At 45.4% G+C, this 22,628-nt stretch overlaps 1 protein-coding gene across 1 annotated transcript in view; it reads right to left on the reverse strand.

The window, feature by feature from the left end:
* Nucleotides 1-21,921, reverse strand: part of CDHR1 (cadherin related family member 1) — a 177,030-nt gene extending 155,109 nt beyond the window's left edge. The window contains exons 1-2 of the mRNA XM_029610651.1: nt 21,856-21,921; nt 7,886-7,921 (exon numbers count right to left, since the gene is read on the reverse strand). Of these exons, the coding sequence (XP_029466511.1) occupies nt 7,886-7,910 (25 nt within the window). The 5' untranslated portion in view covers nt 7,911-7,921; nt 21,856-21,921. The remainder of the gene's footprint in view (nt 1-7,885; nt 7,922-21,855) is intronic.
* Nucleotides 21,922-22,628: the final 707 nt, after the last annotated feature.

Here is a 22,628-nt window from a genome sequence, read left to right on the forward strand (position 1 = left end):
GCACACAGACGCACCCGCTCTCACCCAGGCACTCATCCACGCACACAGACGCACCCGCTCTCACCCAGGCACTCATTCACGCACACAGACGCACCCGCTCTCACCCAGGCACTCATCCACGCACACAGACGCACCAGCTCTCACCCAGGCACTCATTCACGCACACAGACGCACCCGCTCTCACCCAGGCACTCATCCCACGCACACAGACGCACCCGCTCTCACCCAGGCACTCATTCACGCACACAGACGCACCCGCTCTCACCCAGGCACTCATTCATGCACACAGACGCACCCGCTCTCACCCAGGCACTCATTCACGCACACAGACGCACCCGCTCTCACCCAGGCACTCATCCACGCACACAGACGCACCCGCTCTCACCCAGGCACTCATTCACGCACACAGACGCACCCGCTCTCACCCAGGCACTCATTCACGCACACAGACGCACCCGCTCTCACCCAGGCACTCATCCACGCACACAGACGCACCCGCTCTCACCCAGGCACTCATCCACGCACACAGACGCACCAGCTCTCACCCAGGCACTCATTCACGCACACAGACGCACCCGCTCTCACCCAGGCACTCATCCACGCACACAGATGCACCCGCTCTCACCAAAAACTTCTTCTTCCTTCGCTGCAGGGATGGGCTCCAGTTCCGCCGCGGCTTTACTCCGGCGGGCCTTCTTTTTTCGCCACCGCGGGAATGGGCTCCCGTGGTGGCCTCGGTCGGGTTTCCTCTTCGCCGCCACAGGCTGTGGCGGCCTTGCTTTGTCGGGGTCAGGTCTCCTCTGCTTCGTCGGGGGTCGGGTTTCTTCTTCACTGCGCGATCTTGCTTCGTCAGAGTTCAAAATTCCTCCCTGCCTGCCTCACCGGCCAATCAAAGGCTTCCTCCCTTCTTCCTACTCCCACTGGTAGGGAGGAGGCTTCCGATTGGCCTGCGCGGGGGCAGGCAGAATGAAGGAGGCTTCCCATTGTGTAATAGGGGTAGGAAGAACGAAGGCTTCCAATTGGCCCGCGTGTGCTGGAAAAAGGCAAAAGGAAAGTAGAACGGGGTAGTGGGACACCGGAAGACGCGACACACCTGGCGGTGTTTGGCGACACACTAGTGTGTCGCGACACACCGGTTGAGAAGCGCTGCCATAGAGGATGGTCTACCCCTATATGTTTGGTCAGTAAAGAGGTAAATCTGTAATTAGCTCCACTGCATTTTATGACACTGACTTGATTATAATTGTATTTTGATTCTTCAGATGTATTGCAAATAAAAACAGAATTCACAATACTATACAGAGGTGACCTAAGTTTGATTTCTGCGCTGGAATCATGGACTGGCAGGCTGGAGTCAGGGAGCAGCCCCACAGAGGCAGAAAAGGACTTCAGGATAGGACTGGAGCTGGTCTTCTGCCAAACCAAGCCCCTCCCCACAGGTTGAGCCCTTAGGTTCTGGGGGCTGGTAGGACTTGTCTTCTATGGAACATCACGATATGGACTGGGAGCTGAGTACAGGCTGGGAACTGAGGTCAGGCATAGGCTGTTTGAGGCAGGGCAGTCTGGATGAGCCAAGGCTGGCTGAACAAGGCACGGCAGGCTGGTCAAGGCAAGACTAGCTGGAAACACAGGCTGGAAGCTGGATACAAGGACAGACTAAGGACTGGATGCAGGTACCAGCTGAGGGCTGGATACAGAACACAAGCTGGGGTTAGATCTAAGGCAAATGTATATGGGATAATTATAAATGTTAATAAAAATAGAAATCACCTGGGTCCTGACTGCATGCCTCTGAGAAAGAAAAGCCAGTACAAGGCCTGTGTCTGGGGTCTGAATTAACCTGGAGGTTTATTTATTTAAAAAAAAAAAATTTAAAAGCTTTTCTATACTGCCTATACAGTATGCAGGTCTAAGTGGTTTACAAAATTTAACATACATAAACAAATTGTGACATGTAAACAATAATCATAAAAGAAATAAAAACAAATATGTTAAAAAATTGTGTAAATTAAAATAGACACACAATTGTACAACTTATGAATTAAAGTGACAAAACAGAAAAGAAACAGCCATCATGCCTATACTCATTTGTTTACAAATGAGTATAGGTAAGTTTTTATGGCTTTTTTAAAAGGTTTTTGTGTTTGTAAGAAGTCGAATTGCATTTGGTAATGAGTTCCACAATATGGGGCCTGCCACAGAAAAGGCACGTTTACGGGTTAGGTCTAGCCTTGCTATTTTGATGTTTGGTACCTGTAGATAGTTTTTATCAAGAGAGCATAAGTGGCGCGGAGGTTGGTAAAGATGCAAGGAGGAACATAACCACACAGTTGATGTATTATGAATCAGATTGTGAATGGCGGATACAATTTTATAATGAATATGTTGATGTATTGGTAACCAGTGGAGGTGTTTTAAGACCAGAGTAATCTTATCTTTTTGGCTTGTGTTGGTTAATAAGCGAGCTGCAGCATTCTGAACCAGCTGGAGAGGACGTAATGTGATGTCAGGGAGACCTAAATAAAGTGAATTGCAGTAGTCTAAACCAGTCAGTATTAAAGCTTGTAGCATGGAATGAAAGTCATTTGGATACAACAAGGGTTTTAATTTTTTTAACAGATGTATATTATAAAAAGAATGTTTTGTTACCGATGAAATATTGGCAGTCTTGGATAGGTTGGAATCTAGAATGACACCTAGATTACATGCCTGTGGGATGGTGATATTGTCAAATGTAAATTCTGAAGGAGGAACATGTGATGTATTGAGAATAGTGGATAAGTATATAATTTCAATTTTTGCAGAATTGAGAGTGAGTCGATTGCATGACATCCATGTTTTTATTGATTTTAGGTAAAGGTTAAGTAGAGAGAAAAAGTTACTCCAAGAGGTGTTATATGGTAAAATGATTTGAATGTCATCTGCATATATTTTAAATCTTATATTGAGACCAGAGTGGAGATGACAGAGAGGTAACAGATAAATGTTAAATAAAATAGCAGATAAAGCTGACCCTTGAGGAACACCTGAGTAGGGATAAAACCAGTTGGAATGATAGTGTCCAAGGTTAACTTGTGATCTATTTGTTAAAAATGAATTAAACCAGTGGAGGACCATACCATTGTGCCAATATGTTGAAGATTGGCACAAAGGATGTTGTGATCTAAAGTATCAAAAGCTGCTGAGAAGTTGAGGAATATTAATATGTAATCTACATTGGCGTCATAACCTCTAATTATGGAATCCAAGAAAGAAAGTAGTAGAGATTCTGTACTGTGCTCTTTACGGAAACCATATGTTATTTTTATTGATATATTCATTTAGTTGATGGAGTACTACTGATGTGATTATTTTAGCTAGCGTGGTTAATGAGGCAATTAGACGGGGTTCTGAAAAACAGAGATAGCCGTTGGGGCATATATAGGATTATGTTGTCATAGTCACAGAGCCAGGTTTTGGTGTTGATGACAGCATCAGGAGAATGGCAAAGAATTAGATCATGGATAATTGGTATTTTCTTTCTGATAGGCTGTGCGTTTAAAATTAAGATTGAGATACTGGTAAATAATAAGGAAATAGACTTTGGAGAAAATAGCAATGGGATTAAGAGAAGTCTATGAAGGGATGGGCTTGCAATAAGGCCTATTTAATTGTCTATAGCGGCCATTACCTGTAATAGTACTGATTTCCATGGTAGTTAAAGAAATCACATATGAGTTATAAATGAGCTTATCTTTAAGCATGACCCAAGGTCAGTCAAAGCATGGATGATAAAGTCATGAAGGATCGCACCAGGGGATGCACAATACACCAGCATGCAGAGCCTCCAGTGACACACTGGGCCCTTTATCGGGCACCTCCCGATGATGTCAGAAGTGGGGCAGGAACAAGTCTGCATGAGAGAGGGACTGTGGATGGTACTGACAACTGTCCTTTCCAGCAGGAGATGGTGGTGAGTGAACTAGGCTCCTTTGGTTGCCCAGGAGAGAGAGTCCAAGCAGGCAGAGGCAGAGATAGTTCCTTATCACTTCGGCGACATGCTGGGCCCTTTATTGGGCACCTCCCTTCATTCTTTTTTCAGCTTTTATCTACAAGCTTACTAGTTAGTGTCATGGGCCTCATAGTAAGGCTAAATGAGGTGACAAGCTTCAAGCACTTTATTGTCATGGATTCCTGTGATTGTAGAAGGGACAGTGAGGGAATGGCCTAGTCCAGAAAAATCTCAGTTAGAGAGCCCCAAAGCACCAAGGAATCCAGTACAAGTATAATTCTGAAGCCGTATCCTAGGGAAAGTAAGGCCAGTGACTGTTTAGAATTGGACAGAGAAAATATACTGATCTCTTAGAGGTTGGAAGTACTGTCTTGGTGATCAGTCCCAAAAGGCCTTGAATAAGTAATAAACACTAGGGATGTGAATCGTGTTCCATATCGTCTTAACGATAGAAATCGTGTGGCAGGGCAAGAAAATCGTGTTAGGCACGATTTTTTAGTTAAAAAATCGTTAAAAATCGTTTTTTCCGATTAGTGCGCACTAACTCGAGTTAGTGCGCACTAACGGGGAGTTAGTGCGCACTAACTGAAAATGATACAATTTGACACTTTTCAGGTCAGTTAAGGTCAGTTTAGGAATGAATATGTATTCCTATTGGCTGCCCTCTTATTTATTCATGTTACCAAGGTTCCCACTGACAGTATATGGGGGATGGGAAATGGAAACAGTTGGTAGCTTGACAAAACAAGTAATGTGATCAGTCAATGTGACTAGAACTTGTGCCCTAACCCTGATACCAGAGGTATTGTGATCTTCCTGCACACAGTGCCCTATCCCTATTAATACCAGGAGTGTTGTGATCTTCCTGCACACAGTGCCCTAACCCTGGCACCAGGGGTGTTGTGATCTTCCTGCACACAGTGCCCTATCCCTATTAATACCAGGAGTGTTGTGATCTTCCTGCACATAGTGCCCTAACCCTGACACCAGGGGTGTTGTGATCTTCCTGCACACAGTGCCCTATCCCTATTAATACCAGGAGTGTTGTGATCTTCTTGCACACAGTGCCCTAACCCTGGCACCAGGGGTGTTGTGATCTTCATGTGCACAGTGCCCTATCCCTATTAATACCAGGAGTGTTGTGATCTTCCTGCACACAGTGCCCTAACCCTGGCACCAGGGGTGTTGTGATCTTCCTGCACACAGTGCCCTATCCCTATTAATACCAGGAGTGTTGTGATCTTCCTGCACACAGTGCCCTAACCCTGGCACCAGCGGTGTTGTGATCTTCCTGCACACAGTGCCCTATCCCTATTAATACCAGGCGTGTTGTGATCTTCTTGCACACAGTGCCCTAACCCTGGCACCAGGGGTATTGTGATCTTCATGTACACAGTGCCCTATCCCTATTAATACCAGGAGTGTTGTGATCTTCCTGCACACAGTGCCCTATCCCTAATACCAGGGGTGTTGTGATCTTCCTGCACACAGTGCCCTATTCCTGATACCGGGGGTGTTGTGATCTTCCTGCACACAGTGCCCTATTCCTGATACTGGGGGTGTTGTGATCTTCTTGCACACATCCCGGTATCAGGGATAGGGCACTGCATGCAGGAAGATCACAACACCCCTGGTATTAGGGATAGGGCACTGCGTGCAGGAAGATCACAACACTCCTGGTATTAATAGGGATAGGGCACTGCATGCAGGAAGATCACAACACCCCTGGTATCAGGGATAGGGCACTGTGTGCAGGAAGATCACAATACCCCGGAGGAGTGAGGGTCAGGCAGCTCCCCCCTGTCTGTGAAGCCAGCCTCTCACTAGTAATGCAGGGAGGGAGCTGTCTCAGACTTCACCATCCTCCCCCCCCCCTCACCCACACACCATTCACTAGCTGGGACATGGGGGAAGTCAGGAGTGAGGGTCAGGCAGCTCCCCCCTGTCTGTGAAGCCAGCCTCTCACTAGTAATGCAGGGAGGGAGCTGTCTCAGACTTCACCATCCTCCCCCCACCCCCTCACCCACACACCATTCACTGGCTGGGACATGGGGGAAGTCAGGAGTGAGGGTCAGGCAGCTCCCCCCTGTCTGTGAAGCCAGCCTCTCACTAGTAATGCAGGGAGGGAGCTGTCTCAGACTTCACCATCCTCCCCCCCCTCACCCAAACACCATTCACTGGCTGAGACATGGGGGAAGTCAGGAGTGAGGGTCAGGCAGCTCCCCCCTGTCTGTGAAGCCAGCCTCTCACTAATAATGCAGGGAGGGAGCTGTCTCAGACTGGTATCAGGGATAGGGCACTGAGTGCAGGAAGATCACAACACCCCTGGTATCAGGAATAGGGCACAGGTTCTAGTCATATTGACTGATCACATTACTTTTTTTGTCAACTACCAACAGTTTCCATTTCCCATCCCCCCAACCATCACCTCAGTTGGAACCTTGGTAACATCAATAGATAAGAGGGCAGCCAGCCAATAGGAATACATATTCATTCCTAACTGACCTTTACTGACCTGGAAAGTGTCAATAATTTGTATCATTTTCTGTTAGTGTTCCTGAGTTTCCATTTCCATTTCCCATCCCCCCAACCATCACCTCAGTGGGAACCTGGTTAACATCAATAGATAAGAGGGCAGCCAGCCAATAGGAACACATATTCATTCCTAACCGACCTTTACTGACCTGGAAAGTGTCAATTTGTATCATTTTCAGTTAGTGCGCACTAACTCGAGTTAGTGCGCACTAACTGGCAGTTAGTGTGCACTAACTCCTGTTAGTGTGCACTAACACGATTTAACGATTTTTAACGATAAATCGTTAGAATTTCTATTGTATTGTGTTCTATAACGATTTAAGACGATATTAAAATTATCGGACGATAATTTTAATCGTTAAAAAACGATTCACATCCCTAATAAACACATTATAATTGAGAAAATCAGTGGGAAACATTGTAGAGTGTGAATGTCTGGTGTGGATGTAGATGTTAGAAGCAATGTTCTTGTCCAGTTAAGGTAAGGGATAGGATAGTAATATTAAAAGAATGCTGCTCCGCAGTGAATTTAAGCACCATTGTTTATATTTCCAATCTTATAGAGATATAAGATTGGAAAAAAATATATGACTAAAGCCTCACATGCAGTAAGAAGGAGATATTTATTAAAGAGGGAATCAAAGTGCTTGAAGCTCATCACCTCATTTAGTTTTACTATGAGGCCCATGACACTAACTGGTTAGCTTGTAGATAAAAGCTGACAAAAGAATGATGAAAATGAAGCTAGAATCCTACCCCTTCTTACTAATGTAGCCTCAGACATGGACCACAGGGTAACAGGTATTCCTGAATAGAATAAAAATGTTTCAAGAGCTTAAATAAAGCAATATATGTTACAAAAGTAACACATTTTAGGGAACAGTGCTGGAGCATGTGATTGGAAAGAAATCATGTTCTTTCTCATTGTGTAGGAGTATATTAATTATCTTCTTTTTAAATTTAGTTAGTTAAACACAGTTTTCATTAAGTCGTTGAGGACAAAAACACTGAGAGAATTTGTCACATTTAGGCTATGGAAGGAGCTTGGAGCAGGGAGGAAGCCTCTCATTGATTTTCTTAAGTTTAGGGTAGCAGGGAAAAGAACTGGGGAAGAAGAAACAAAGAAGAATATCCAAACCTGCAAGAACTGTTACTATTACCATTCTGGAGAAAAGAAAGAAAACTCAATAATATAGCCAAGCCTGAGCTGATAAACACATAAAATACAAACAAGTAAATAAATAAACAACAAAAGAAATAAAGAAAGTAAGAAAGAAAAGGACATTGAGGAAAGGTGAGAACACACACAGAAAAACACAGATACAGAAACAAAGCAAACAACAAAAAGTACAAACTCACTTGAATGCAACTCCAGGAAGGACATTTATCTTTTACCTGGAAAAAATCAAAGAGCACATAAAGACTCAGTTCTTTATTTAAAGTATTAATGAACAAAAGTTGAGTTAACTTATTAATCCAAATGAATATTGTCTAATATTTATCTGACTGTAATGCATGATAATATTTGCTTGAGAGAATTATGAGACCTCATAGTTTTTTGCTTTAGGTTTCATTTTTTAAAAAGTAGGGGTGTCTAAGAGAAAATAAAAAAATATTCAGGAATTTATTATTATATGCACATTTATTTGAATTAGAGATAAAAAGTGTTGTTTTTTAAAAGTAGAAAAACTTTTGTATGAAATAAAATAGTCACATTTGTTTATATTGAAAGAGAAGTTTATTTCTTTGTACATTTATCCTTGCCTCCACTCTTAACCTTAAAAGACATTGCTACATGGGTTGTTGACCACACTCCTATGGGTTCCATCTGAGAGCTTGTTGCTCTGGTCACATGACTACACTTGTATACTTTCAACCTTGGCCAAGTCAGCAGTTTACATATTTGGCATAGTAGGCAGGAATCAGAAGATTTAAGTTCTAAAGGCCAGGATTTGAAAGATCTTTGCTACAATGTCTATTGGAATGTTTGGAAGATAGACAGGTGGCATATGAAGAAAGGCAGAGAATATGGGAAGAGGATTGAGAGAGTTACAGCAGTCAATATGATAGAGCCATGGCAAAGTACAGTGAAAGAAGTTATGAAACATTTATATCCACATGGAGCTTGGCAAGAGATGTTATTGAATGACAAGAGCCTAGCACAGAGAGAAGTTGCAATTATGATAGTCGTGTGTATTATCCAGAAGTTTTTGAGGAAGTGACAATCCTGTCATGGAGTGAAATATTCAAAAGATGATGTAAGAAAGATGATGAGAAAGAAAGAAAACATCAAGGATAGGCATCAAGTCTGAGTAGAAAAATATAATATGAAAGTTCTTGTGATGAAAAATAAAACTTAGTAAATGTCTACAGAGAAGATAGAGTATGCAGCTGGATGAGAAAATGATGCTTCAGTGTCCAGCTAAAATAATGCAAAAACAGAACAGAGTAGAACAAAATACAAAAGAGGTATCTGCATATAATTCAGTAAAAGAAAAAATTCCATCAGGGAAAATTGCACTTGAGAAAGAAAGAAGTGATGAAATAAAGAAATCAGGATCAGAAATGGTCTTGTTGGTAAAGAAGCCTGAGAAAGGAAGTCAGGTGAAGAAACTGGCAAAACTGGAAGAGAAAACTGGGAAATAATTTGAGAAAGCCTGTACAGAAACAGATTTTCATATTCCTGTAGAGTTGTTAAAAGGGGACATCCATCCGGAAGAGAAAAATTTGGTGGAAATGGAAATGGAAGACAAAGCTCATTTGATGCAATGGGAAAACATTTCAGATAAACTTGTTCTCACTAAAACAACTGATACCACAAAAACTGATTAAGTTTGGCCACAGGAAAATACTTTGATAAATATATATCTGAGGAGGAGTTCCAAGAAGTTTTCCAGTCAGACACAACTCAGAATTCAGAGCCAGCTGGAGAGTTTAAGGTGATGTTAGAAGAGGATGAGAAAAGAACAAAGAATATAGAATACTGGAAAATGATACTGAATGAAAAGCAGAGAGAGAGACAGGAACAGATCAGTGAGCTTTGGGAGTATAAAGAAGAACAATAGATGCATCTGTAAGAGCTCACCCAAAAGTTGCTCCAGAAGGGCGAGGAATTTCTGCTATGACCATTCCAAAGGTATTAAAAAGAGGAGGAGGCCCAAGAGCTGGCCCTCCAGGAGAAATTGACATGAGTTAAGGCTGCACTTCATTAATGGACAAGTGAGATGGAATCCCTGAGAGAGCATGAAGAGCAGGAAAAACATGAGCAAATTCTCTATAGGCCACATTAATATGCTCTGAGATGGCACAACATCATCAAATATAGACACTGGTAGCCACAAAACAATGGGCGGTGGAACAGAAGAAAGCACTGCAGAGTAATTGCTTTTGTCTGAAAGAGACCCTATATGAGAGAGACATAGAAGTGGTGACATTGAAAGAGAAAATAGATGAAAGCAAAAAGGAAAGAATGACACTAAAGGCTGAGAGATATATTCTGAAGAGTGACTTACAGAAACTTTTTCTGTGTGTCTTAGAGAGAGACAAGGAGATTGCTGCCCTGTGAAAGAGGATACAGGAGAGTGAAGAGAAGAAAGACATATTGAGTGAAAAAATACTTATTCAAGGTCTACAAGACAAAGATAAAGAAGAAGAGATAGATGAAATGTTGAAAGATACAAAGTTGGAGTCGGATAATAAATTGGAGAAAGCAATCAGAAAGCAGAGAGAATTGCTGGAGCTGAAGAAGTGAAAGGACAGGATGAAAAAAGTAAAGCTATTGGAGAGATAAGGACAGCTACAAAAGAGGTAGTAATAAAAGTACAATACTTAGAAAAGAGCAAGTATAGTCTCAACACAAAAGAATCTAACAGAAGATTCAGCATTACAGCTAAAATGGAGCTAGTTTCCTATCAAAAAATATCTAGATCAAGGTGCACTGACTATTTCTCTGAACAGCATGACAGAGGTGAAAAAGTGAATGGATAAAAGTTATTTCAATACCTCTTCAAGTTCCTTGATCACTAATATTATGCTTTTCATAACACTGGGCAACAAATTTTCACAAAAGTCATGTTACGGAAATGAAATTAGTCAATTCTTATAAATTTCCATGTGCTAAACACAAATGTGACTGTGAAAATGCAAAATTGGCTCTAGTTTTTTTGTAATATGCAATAGAGGTGTGAATCGTGTGATCGATCGTCTTAACGATCGATTTTGGCTGGGGGGGGGGGGGAAATCGGATCGTCGTGTTTTGTTTTGTTTTGAAATCGTTAAAAATCGTAAATCGGGGGAGGGCGGGAAAACCGGCACACCAAAAAAACCCTAACATCCACCCCGAACCTTTAAAACAAACCCCCACCCTCTCGAACCCCCCCAAAATGTTTTAAATGACCTGGGGTCCAGTGGGAGGGTCCCGGCGCAATGTCCCACTCTCTGGCCACACAAAAAAAACCCTAACACCCACCCGAACCTTTAAAACAAACCCCCACCCCCCCGAACCCCTCCAAAATGTTTTAAATGACCCGGGGTCCAGTGGGAGGGTCCCGGCGCGATCCCAGCGCGATGTCCCACTCTCTGGCCACAACAAAAAAAACCCCTAACACCCACCCCGAACCTTTAAAACAACCCCCCCCCCCCGAACCCCCCCAAAATGTTTTAAATGACCCGGGGTCCAGTGGGAGGGTCCCGGCGCGATCCCAGCACGATGTCCCACTCTCTGGCCACGACTGCTGTGAAGAGAAATGGCGCCAGTGGCCCTTTGCCCTTATCATGTGGCAGGGCAAAGGTAGCGCAGGCGCCATTTTGATTCCTAGCTCCCGACGTCACGCGTCCAGGAGATCGCTCCCGGATCCCCGCTGGACCCCCAGGGACTTTTGGCCAGCTTGGGGGGAGCTCCTGACCCCCACAACACTTGCCAAAAGTCCAGCGGGGGTCCGGGAACGACCTCTTGCACTCGAGCCGTATTGCAAAATGGCGCCAGGCCAGATTTTCAAAGGGGTAAACGCGTAAGATACGCGTGTACCCCCCAAAAACCTGGCCGAAGTCCCCCTGCGCGTGCCGAGCCTATGTTGAGTAGGCTCGGCAGTGCGCGCAAGCCCCGGGACGCACGTAAGTCCCGGGGCTTTCCTGGGGGGCGTGTAGGGGGGCGTGTCGCGGCTGCGTGTCATTTGGGGGCGGGGCCATGGGTGTGGTTCTGGCTCGGGGGCATGGCCGAGGCCTCCAAAACGGCTCCCGGGCCTGGGAATCGTGCGGCCGGCCCGGCATGCGCAAGTTACGCCTGCTTCGGGCAGGCGTAACTTGTACAACAAGAGGTGGGGGGGGGTTAGATAGGGCTGGGGGGTGGGTTAGGTAGGGAAGGGAGGGAAGGGAAGGGAGGGGAGGGGAAGGTGGGGGAGGTGGAGGGAATGGAGGCAGGCTGCGCGGCTCGGCACACGCAGGCTGCCGATTTTGGGCAGCCTTGCACGTGCCGACCCTGGATTTTAATGGATACACGCGGCTACGTGCGTATCTATTAAAATCCCGCGTACTCTTGTTTGTGCCTGGTGCGCAAACAAAAGAACGCATGGGCGCAGATTTATAAAATCTACCCCTATCTTTTTTGAGATGCGGTGACCAGAACTGCACACAGTAATCATGGTGCGGTCTCAACATGGAGCAATACAGAAGCATTATGATAGCCACCATTTTATTCATCATTCCCTTTTAATAATTACTAATATTCTGTTTTTGACTGCCACAGCACACTGAGCTGGTGATTTCAATATGATGCCTAGATCTCTTTCCTGGGTGGTAACTACTAAGATAGAAACATTGTGTAACTACATTGTGTAACTACAGCAAGGGTTATTTTTCCCTTTATACAACACCTTGCACTTGTCCACATTAATTTCATCTGCCATTTGGATGACCAATCATCCAATCTCACAAGGTCCTCCTGTAATGTATCACAATCCGCTTGTGAATTAACTACGCTGATGTTGTGGTCCCGGTCGTGGCACTCGCGACCGGGGCCTTACCTCTTGGCTTCTGGCATCGGGTCCAGTCTCGCTGGAGAGCTTCGCTGGGTTCCAGGCCTGTTCTGCGGCATCCCCGCGGGGGCAACACCATCGGGACACCCAAGCCAGCCGCCCTCCTCCTAGGCGCACGCATGCGCAAAGAGGCCGAAGATATAGTCCCTTTCCCGCCACTCACTGCTCCACCCGCTCCCGTGACATCAGACGCCGGTGGGTATGTAAGGTCGGCGCCTGCCTCTAGCAGATGCCTTGCAATGAGGTTACCTTGCGGTTCCTAGTTGCTGTGTGCCTCGGAGTTCGCTAGCTTCTCGCTTGTAGCCTGCTTCAGTTCCAGCCTGGTTCCTGCTTCTGTGTCTTGCTTCAGTTCCAGCCTGGTTCCTACTTCTGTGCCTTACTTCAGTTCCAGCCAGGTTTCTGCCTCAGTATCCTGCTTCTGTTCCAGCCTGGTTCCTGCTACTATGTCTTGCTTCAGTTCCAGCCAGGTTCCTGCCTCAGTACCCTGCTTCAGTCCCAGCCTGGTTCCAGCTTCCATGCCTTGCCTCAGTTCCAGCCAAGATACCTGCTTGATCCTGGTTCACCATCTCAGTATCCTTACTCGCGTAAGTCCCATCGGCCGGACTCCTACGGGCTCCTCCCGGGGGAATCTCGGCTTCCAGGGTGAAGTCATCACCACCGATCTCCTAAGCCCCAGCAGCCAGGCTCCTACGGGCTCCTCCGGGGAAAGTCTCGGCTTCCAGGGTGAAGACACCTCTTCAGTTCTCCTAGCCCTAATCCCTCGACTCCCACAGGCTCCTCCTGGGGAGTACAGGCTCCCGGTGTGAAGGCTACCTCCTTCACCCGGCCTGGTGTCCGCCTCCCGGCCTGCTCCCCCTCCTTCGGAGACAATAGTCCACCTTACCATAGTCTCCAGCAGGCCGGCCCAAGGGTCCACTAAACAGTCAAATCACAACAGATTGCAAGGCCATGGACTCGGCGGATATGCCAGGCCTTCAGGCCATTCCTGGAATGGCCCAACGAATGCAACAACAACAGCATTGCCTTGATGTACTAGCAGCTACTGTGGAGCAGCTGGCTGCCAGCCTAGATACTATGCCCATGGACCCTCCGCCCGCTGCGCCACCGGCTCAAGAGGGAAACTCTAGCACTGTTACTCAGCTGCCAGCACCGTCACGCTATGCTGGGGAAGCGAAAACCTGTCGAGGGTTTTTGAACCAATGCTTCATACGGTTCTCCCTGCTTCCTCAGCAGTTCCCTACCGATGCGGTCAAGGTGGCATACATCCTGTTCTTGCTAGATGGGAAGGCGCTAGTTTGGGCCTCCCCGTTCTGGGAACATAATGACTCCTCTCTCGAGGATTTGCCACAATTCATCTCCAACTTCAAACAAGCCTTTGATGAGCTTGCTAGACTAGCCACCGCCACAACTGACTTGCTGCAGTTGCACCAGGGAGTACGCTCCTTGGTGGATTACGCCATGGATTTTCGCACGCTCGCCCAAGAAGTGGGATGGCGAGACAACAGCCTCAGAGCCATCTTCCTGGAGGGCCTGGTCGGGTGTATCAAGGACGAAATAGCTGCCCGTGACCTCCCGGAGGACCTCAATGGTCTTATAGAAATGGTGGCTTGCATTGACAGTCGCCTCCAGCAGAGGGCCGGAGAGTTACGGCCGGCCATACGCAATCCTTCATTGGCTTCTGCATCCTCTAAGCCAGTGTCCTCTCCCAAGACTGTGCATCCAGAGACTTCTTCCAGTGAACCTATGCAGTTGGGGCATGCCCCACTCTCCGTTGAGGAGAGACAACGTCGCTGCACACTGGGCCTTTGCCTCTATTGCGATCGGAAAGGCCATTTCCTGGCGCGCTGCCAGGAGCGTTTGGAAAATGCCAGAACTTAGGAGGTTGTGAGGAGCTCCTCCTAGGTTATGCTGCAGCTCCTCAATGTACGGTACCTATTACCCTGGAGTACCCGGGAGGGTCCCTGGAAACCCTCGCCTTCCTGGATTCCGGCGCAGGAGGTAACTTCATTCTGAAGGATCTGGTACACCAGTTGTAGATCCCCACACAGTGTCAGGAGACACCTCTGCGGATTACCTCCATCCAGGGAACCCTCCTTCCAGGCCGCATCACAGCTTCCACGGCACCCATCACAGTATGCACCGGGGCGATCCATTCGGAGGGGATAGCCTTTCTGGTATTGGAGAAGGCCGTCCACCCCATGGTGCTAGGGTTGCCATGGCTACAGAAACAGTCTCCCACCATCAAATGGGACATCTTGCAAATTACTAAGTGGAGTCCATTTTGTTTCGCCAACTGCCTGAAGGTGCCCAAGGCTCCCAGCCTTCCTCTTCTGCACGCTGCTGTCAGTCTTCCTGAACCCTATGAAGACTTTTCTGACATATTCTCAAAAGCAAAGGCGGAGATCCTTCCCCAGTACCGTCCTTTTGAATGTGCCATTGAGCTACTACCCGGAACAACGCCTCCTTGGGGTAGGGTATATCCCTTGTCTCTACCCGAGACCCGGGCCATGTCTGAATACATCTCGGAGAACATGGCTAAAGATTTCATCCGCCAGTCCAAATCACCAGCTGGGGCGGGTTTCTTTTTCGTGAGTAAGAAGGATGGCTCACTAAGGCCATGCATAGACTATTGGGGCCTTAACGCGATCACGAAGCGGGATCGTTACCCCCTCTCGTTAATACCAGAGCTCCTAGATAGACTGCAAGGGGCGAAGATTTTCACAAAGCTTGATTTGTGAGGTGCCTATAATCTGGTCCATATCCGTCCTGGGGAAGAGTGGAAAACCGCCTTTAACACCAGGGACGGGCACTATGAGTACCTCGTGATGCCCTTTGGACTATGCAATGCCCCTGCGGTATTCCAGCACCTAATGAATGAGGTACTGCGAGACCTCCTGAACACCTCAGTCATCGTCTAAATTGACGACATATTAATTTACTCCCATGATCTACTGTCACATCGCCAGCAGGTTCGTCAAGTCTTACAGATCCTCAGAGACAATGGTCTGTACGCTAAACTGGAGAAGTGTACCTTTGAGAAGACCTCCCTGCCTTTCCTGGGATACATAGTCTCTGCCTCCGGATTCCAGATGGACCCAGAGAAGGTAGCCGCCATTAGAAACTGGCCTCAGCCGAGAGGCTTAAAGGCGTTACAACGCTTCCTCGGCTTTGCAAACTTTTATAGACATTTCATCCCGAACTATTCACGTATTGTGGTTCCGCTCACCGCCCTTACCCGGAAGGGAGCCAATGCGGTAGATTGGCCTGACTCCGCTTGTCAAGCCTTTGACACCCTCAAGGAGGCTTTCCTGCACGATACCTGCCTCCACCACCCTGACCCACTCCGACCATTCGTGGTGGAGGTGGACGCATCCAATGTCGCGGTTGGGGCTGTGCTCAGCCAGTACTCCGACTCTGGACAACTACTACCCTGCTCATACTTTTCAAGGAGATTCTCGATCGCCGAGAACAACTACTGCATTGGAGACAAGGAGTTGCTGGCCATAAAGCTTGCTTTTGAAGAGTGGAGGCAGTGGTTGGAGGGAGCCGACCACCCCATTACGGTATACACCAATCACAAGAACTTAGACTTCCTGTGTCAGGCTCAATGCCTGAACCCGAGACAGGCCCGCTGGTCCCTTTTCTTCAACCGCTTTAATTTCACACTGCGTTACCGGCCAGGCTCCAAAAATGTCCGTGCTGATGCCCTGTCATGTTCCACCGAACTGGAAGAGGCTAAGGAACAGCCACAGTATATCCTGGACCCCGCAAAGGTCAATCTTTCTGTGACCTCAGTGAGCTCCCTAGGGAAGACCGTAGTCCCACGACGCTCTCGGAGAGCGGCTCTCGTCTGGGCCCATGACTCCCTCACTGGGGGCCATACTGGCCGCGATAGGACTCTCAACCTGATTAACCGGTTCTATTGGTGGCCTACGATAAAGCAAGATGTCCACGCATTTGTGGATTCCTGTCCCACCTGCGCCTTGCAGAAGCCACGCATAGGGAAACCTTGGGGCCTACTACAGCCATTACCCATCCCGGTAGAACCATGGACTCACATCTCCACTGATTTCGTGGTGGACCTCCCAGTCTCCGAAGGGAAAACCATCATCTGGGTGACTGTGGACCAGTTCTCCAAAATGGCTCACTTCGTTCCCTTGCCGAAATTACCATCAGCCCCGGAGCTGGCTAACCTATTCGCAGAACACATCTTTAGGATCCACGGTCTACCGCAGGACATAGTGTCCAATCAGGGTCCTCAGTTCACCGCCTGATACTGGAGAGCCTTGTCTAAGAGATTCAATGTGCAACTCAGCCTGTCGTCTGCGTTCCATCCCCCAAAGCAATGGGCAGACGGAATGCACCAACCGGACCCTGAAGACGTTTCTCCGCTCTTTTGTCAATGAGAGACAGGACAATTGGGCAAAGCTAATGCCATGGGCAGAATTCTCATATAACAACCATACGCATTCTGCTACAGGAAGCTCGCCCTTCCTTATAGTTTATGGAAAACAGTTGTGACCGCCATTACCTCTGCCCCTTCTAGTGCGTTACCAGCAGTGCAACTCTCCACCCGACAATTACTTTCGCTATGGATGTCCATCCAGAGAAAACTTGCTAAAGCGGCCAAGGCCACTAAGAGATGGGCAGATAAGCACCGCCAGCCGGTGCCTATCTTCCTTCCCGGAGACCGGGTTTGGCTTAGCACAAGGAATCTTCAGCTTCGAATCCCGGCTCGAAGGCTAGCTCCAAGATACTGTGGGCCCTTCCGTATTGCTGAGCACGTAGGGGCAGTATCTTATCGGTTACGCCTACCCTCCTCCATGCATATACACAATGTGTTCCATGTTTCCTTGTTGAAACCCCTTGTTCTCTCCAGGTATCATCCTCGAGTTCCTGATTCCACAGATCCATCAATGCCGGACAAGCCTACCTATCAAGTCCGAGAAGTCCTAGACGTACGGTTCTATCACCGACGCTGGGAATATCTGCTTGCCTGGGAGGGCTGTGGCCCCGAGGACAACACATGGAACCAGCCTGCAACATCCTGGATAAAGAGCTTCTACGACAATTCCATCGTCAGCACCCAGATAAACCAGGACTGGTTAAGAGGGGGCTTAAGAGGGGAGGTACTGTTGCGGTCCCGTCGTGGCACTCGCAACTGGGGCCTTACCTCTTGGCTTCTGGCATCGGGTCCAGTCTCGCTGGAGAGTTCCGCCGAGTTCCGGGCCTGTTCAGCGGCGTCCCCGCAGGGGCAACACTATCGGGACGCCCAACCCAGCCGCCCTCCTCCTAGGCGCACATGTGCCCAAAGACGCCGAAGATATAGGCCCTATCCCGCCACTCAGTGCTCCACCCGCTCCCGTGACGTCAGATGCCGGCGGGTATGTAAGGTCAGCGGCTGCCTCTAGCAGACGCCTTGCAACGAGGTTACCTTGCAGTTCCTAGTTGCTGTGTGCCTCGGAGTTCGCTAACTTCTCGCTTGTAGCCTGCTTCAGTTCCAGCCTGGTTCCTGCTTCTGTGCCTTGCTTCAGTTCCAGCCAGGTTCCTGCCTTAGTACCCTGCTTCAGTCCCAGCCTGGTTCCAGCTTCCGTGCCTTGCCTCAGTTCCAGCCAAGATACCTGCTTGATCCTGGTTCACCTTCTCAGCGTCCTTACTCGCCTAAGTCCCAGCAGCCGGACTCCTACGGGCTCCTCCCGGGGTAGTCTCAGCTTCCAGGGTGAAGTCATCACCACCGATCCCCTAAGCCCCAGCGGCCGGGCTCCTACGGGCTCCTCCCGGGGGAGTCTCGGCTTCCAGGGTGAAGACCCCTCTTCAGTTCTCTTAGCCCTAATCCCTCGACTCCCACAGGCTCCTCCTGGGGAGTACGTGCTCCCGGTGTGAAGGCCACCTCCTTCACCCGGCCTGGTGTCTGCCTCCCGGCCTGCTCCCCCTCCTTCGGAGACAATAGTCCACCTTACCATAGTCTCCGGCAGGTTGGCCCAAGGATCCACTAAACAGTCAAATCACAACAGCTGAATAATTTTGTATCATCCGCAAATTTGATTACCTCACTTGTTGTATTCATTTCCAGATCATTTGTAAATAAGCCCCAGTCTAAGTACAGATCCCTGAGGCACTCCACTGTTTATCCTTTTCCACTGAGAAAATTGACCATTTAATCCTACTCTCTGTTTCCTGTCTTTTAAACAGTTTGTAATCCAGGAAAGGACATCATCTTCCATCCCATGATGTTTTAGTTTTCTTAGAAGCCTCTCATGAGGGACTTTGTCAAACGCCTTCTGAAAATCCAAATACACTACATCTACCTGTTCACCTTTATCCACATGTTTATTAACTCCTTCAAAAAAATGAAGCAGATTTGTTAGGAAAGACTTCCCTTGGGTAGATCCATGTTGACTGTCTTCCATTAAACCATGTCTTTCTATATGTTCTGTGATTTTGATCTTTAGAATAGTTTCCACTATTTTTCCCAGCACTGAAGTCAGGCTCATTGGTCTATAGTTTCCCAGATCATCCCTGGAGCCTTTTTTAAATGTCAGGGTTACATTGGCCACCCTCCAGTCTTCAGGTACAATGAAGAATTTTAATGAAAGGTTACAAATATTGTATTTGACAATTGTATGTTACACAGAGTGCTGATAGTTTCAAAGCCAAGGTTGCTGGTTGGGATTCCCCCCCCACCCCCCAAAAAAAAAAATATATATTTTGCTATGGAAAATTTGAAAATTTCTGTCCTTCATGTGACAGATTGTCTCAGAATCTTTAGGAAAGCAGTTTAATTAAAGGAGAATTAATGATATGGTAAAATGCTATTGAATAATTGTACTAGATGAGTCTTAATAGCATAAGAAATGCCATACTGGATCAGACCAAGGTCCATTAAGCACCACATCCTGTAGCAATTTTCTAAAGTCCACTTAGATGGGTAAAGTGCTTTTACATCCTATTTTACTTTTGCAAATGCTTTTTAAAATTAGGCTATTAATGTGTAAAGTGGAATTTTTTATGAATAGATATATATTTGTGATTATAAATTAATTCCCAGGAACTTTACTAAACCATTTTTAAACTCAGTTATATTAACTGCTTTTAACACCTCCTCTGGCAATAAATTCCACAGTTTAATTATGCACTGAGTGAAAAAATAGTTTCTTCGATTTGTTTTATACTTGCTAATTAATAGTTTCACATAATCCTAGTACTATTTGAAAAGGTAAATAACTGTTTCTTGTTCATCCCACTCAAGATTTTATAGACCACTATCATATCACTTCTTAGCTGTCTCTTCTCCAACCTTTTCATATAGGGAAGCCATTCTATTCCCTGTATCTTGTGGGTCACTCTCTGTATTTTTCTAGTTTTGCTGTATCATTTTTGAGATGGGGTGACCAGGATGGCTTGCAATAAATAAGGTGCAGTCACACAATGAATCAATATAGAGGTATTATGATTTCCTCTGTTTTGTTTTCCATTCTTTTGCTAATAGTAACTAATATTGTATTTGCTCTATTAACCATCACCACGCTACGGGTGATGATGCCCAATATAGAACCCAGCATCATGTTCCTTTAGTTTGGATTATTCATCTCTATAGGTATCACTTTACTTTTGTCCACATTAAATTAAATTTAATTGCCATTCAAACAACTAATTCCCCAGTCTTGCAAGGTCCTCTTATAATTCCTCATAATCAGTTCATGATCTAACAACTTTGAATAATTTTGTGTCATGTGAATTTGATCATCTCACTCATCATTCCCTTTTCCAAATCATGTATAAAAATATGAAAAAGCACCAGACCCAGAACAGATCTTTGAGGTACCTCATTAAAAATGTATGCTTATATTTGAAACAACATAGACAATGTCATTGACATTGTCTCTAATGCCTTATATCATTTCATGTTGTGTTTAAAATGATAATACTTCTTTAAATTAACGAGTATTTCTGGAGAACTGGAGAGAGATGAGTGTGATTCCTTTTCACAAAAATGGAAGCTAGTTCGTCTGACCTTGGTGGTAACTAAGTTGAATTGCTGCTAAAAAAGAAGATAGTGCAGTTTCTGGAATACAATGGATTATAAGATCTGAGGCAGCTTGGTTTTACCAGTGATAGATGTTGTCAAATAAATCTGATCAATTTTTTTGATGGGCGACAAGAGATTGGGTTAGGGAGAGTGCTAGGTGTAATATATTTGGATTTCATTAAGGCCTTTCACATGGTTCTGCATAGGCGACATAAATAAACTGAGTGCCTTTCGTATGGGCTCTAAAGGGACTATCTGGGTTAGAAATTGGTTTTGGGAGGAGACAAAGGATCATGGAGTTAACTCCAAGGAATTGGGTATTACTAGTAGTGGTATTCTACAGGGATTGGTCCTTAGACCGATTATTCTCAACATTTTCATAATCAAGATTATGGAAGGGCTATTGTTTTTTTGTAGATGATATCAAACTCTGTAACAGTATAGACAGGAAGATGTAGAAAAACATGAGGAATGATCTAGAGTCTGGTAACTAAAAATTAATGCTAAAATATGCAAGACAATGCACTTGGAGTACAAAAAAGCCAAGGAAGTGATATATTGTAAAGGATGAAATGAATCTATGCATGAAAGAAAAGAGAGATCGGGGGCAACCATACCTGACATAGTCAAACAGGTGGAGAACGTGATGGCAAAAACGTAAAGATTCTTGGGTGATTGGAGAAGAATGGTTAGCACAGTATGAGTGAGAATTTGTGCGCAAGTATTAATGATACTAATGCAGGAATAAGCCATACTCTGAATGTGAAGAAATCTAGTAACAAAGCTCATCCATTTTGCCCAGCCTAGTGGCAGAAAACAAAAGCCAGCAAAAGACCAGAGTCCTCCCAACAAAAAATAATTCCTGCCATCAGTAAGCTAGACTAAAACTTAATTCATTATTATAAAGAAAACATTGTTCTTTCTGCATATTTTCTCTAAAAGATTTTGAAAGAGAAATTGCAGCTATTTAAATAATGTTAACTATCCCTAAATTGTGTTATAGAAAATTATCAAAGTGGTTATTGCAACAAATAGGTAATGAAGCATTTTATCTTTAGTCTTCTTTAAATAAAGCATTGATTTAAAACAAACAAGCTTGTTCCTCTAAATTAATATGTTATCATATGGGGTTGCAAACATGTATTACATCTAACTTTTAACTTAATGTTAACTCATACAACGAACAGTAGTTAGGTAATAAACTTTTCACATTTCATAAAATACCTGCTGTTGTCTTGCAACAGTCAGTAGAAAAAGAATGATCTTACCCCTAGATATGTCCCAGTGAGACCTCATTTGGAATACTGCATACAATTCTGGAGCTTGCACCTTCAAAATGATATAAACTGGATGGAGTTGTCCAGAGGGTAGCTAGTAATTTGCTTTGAAGTGGCTGCAAGGTGGAATATAAATCAAATAAATAGTAACATGGTCAGTGGTCTTTGTTGTAAAGCATAAGTAGACAGAATTAAAGATCTAAACATGTAATAAACTAGAGGAAAGGTTGGATAAGAGTGATATGATAGAAATATTTAAATACTTCCAAGGTATCAATGCACAGGAGTTGGGCCTCTTTCAATGAAAAGAAGGCTTTGGAACAAAGAATCGTGGGATGAAGGTGAAAAGAGGATAAACTCAGGAATAATCTAAGGAAATATTACTTTATAGAGAGGGTGAGCGATGCATGGAACAGCCACCTAGTGGAGATGGTAAAGACAAATTCAGTATTTGAATTTAAGAAAGCTTAGGACAAGCATAGAGGATCTCTGAAGGAGTGGTAGGGATTACAGAGATGGGCAGACTAGATAGCCCATATAATCTTTTAATGCTGTCAGATTTCTATGTTTAAAAAGAAATAATAGAAACTTAAAAGGTTATTTTCTTTAATTTTTAATGTGAATATTTCTGAATAGCATGCACAATTTGCAAACAGTGTGATGTATTCAGAAATAGTGCACACAATTTGCTGAATAAAAAGAAAAAACTCCCAATTAAAAATTACCCTAATGAAACAGAATTTGAATGAGAATATCAACTCCTT

The sequence above is a fragment of the Rhinatrema bivittatum genome, chromosome 7, assembly GCF_901001135.1.
Source record: "Rhinatrema bivittatum chromosome 7, aRhiBiv1.1, whole genome shotgun sequence".
Classification (NCBI taxonomy): Eukaryota; Metazoa; Chordata; class Amphibia; order Gymnophiona; family Rhinatrematidae; genus Rhinatrema; species Rhinatrema bivittatum.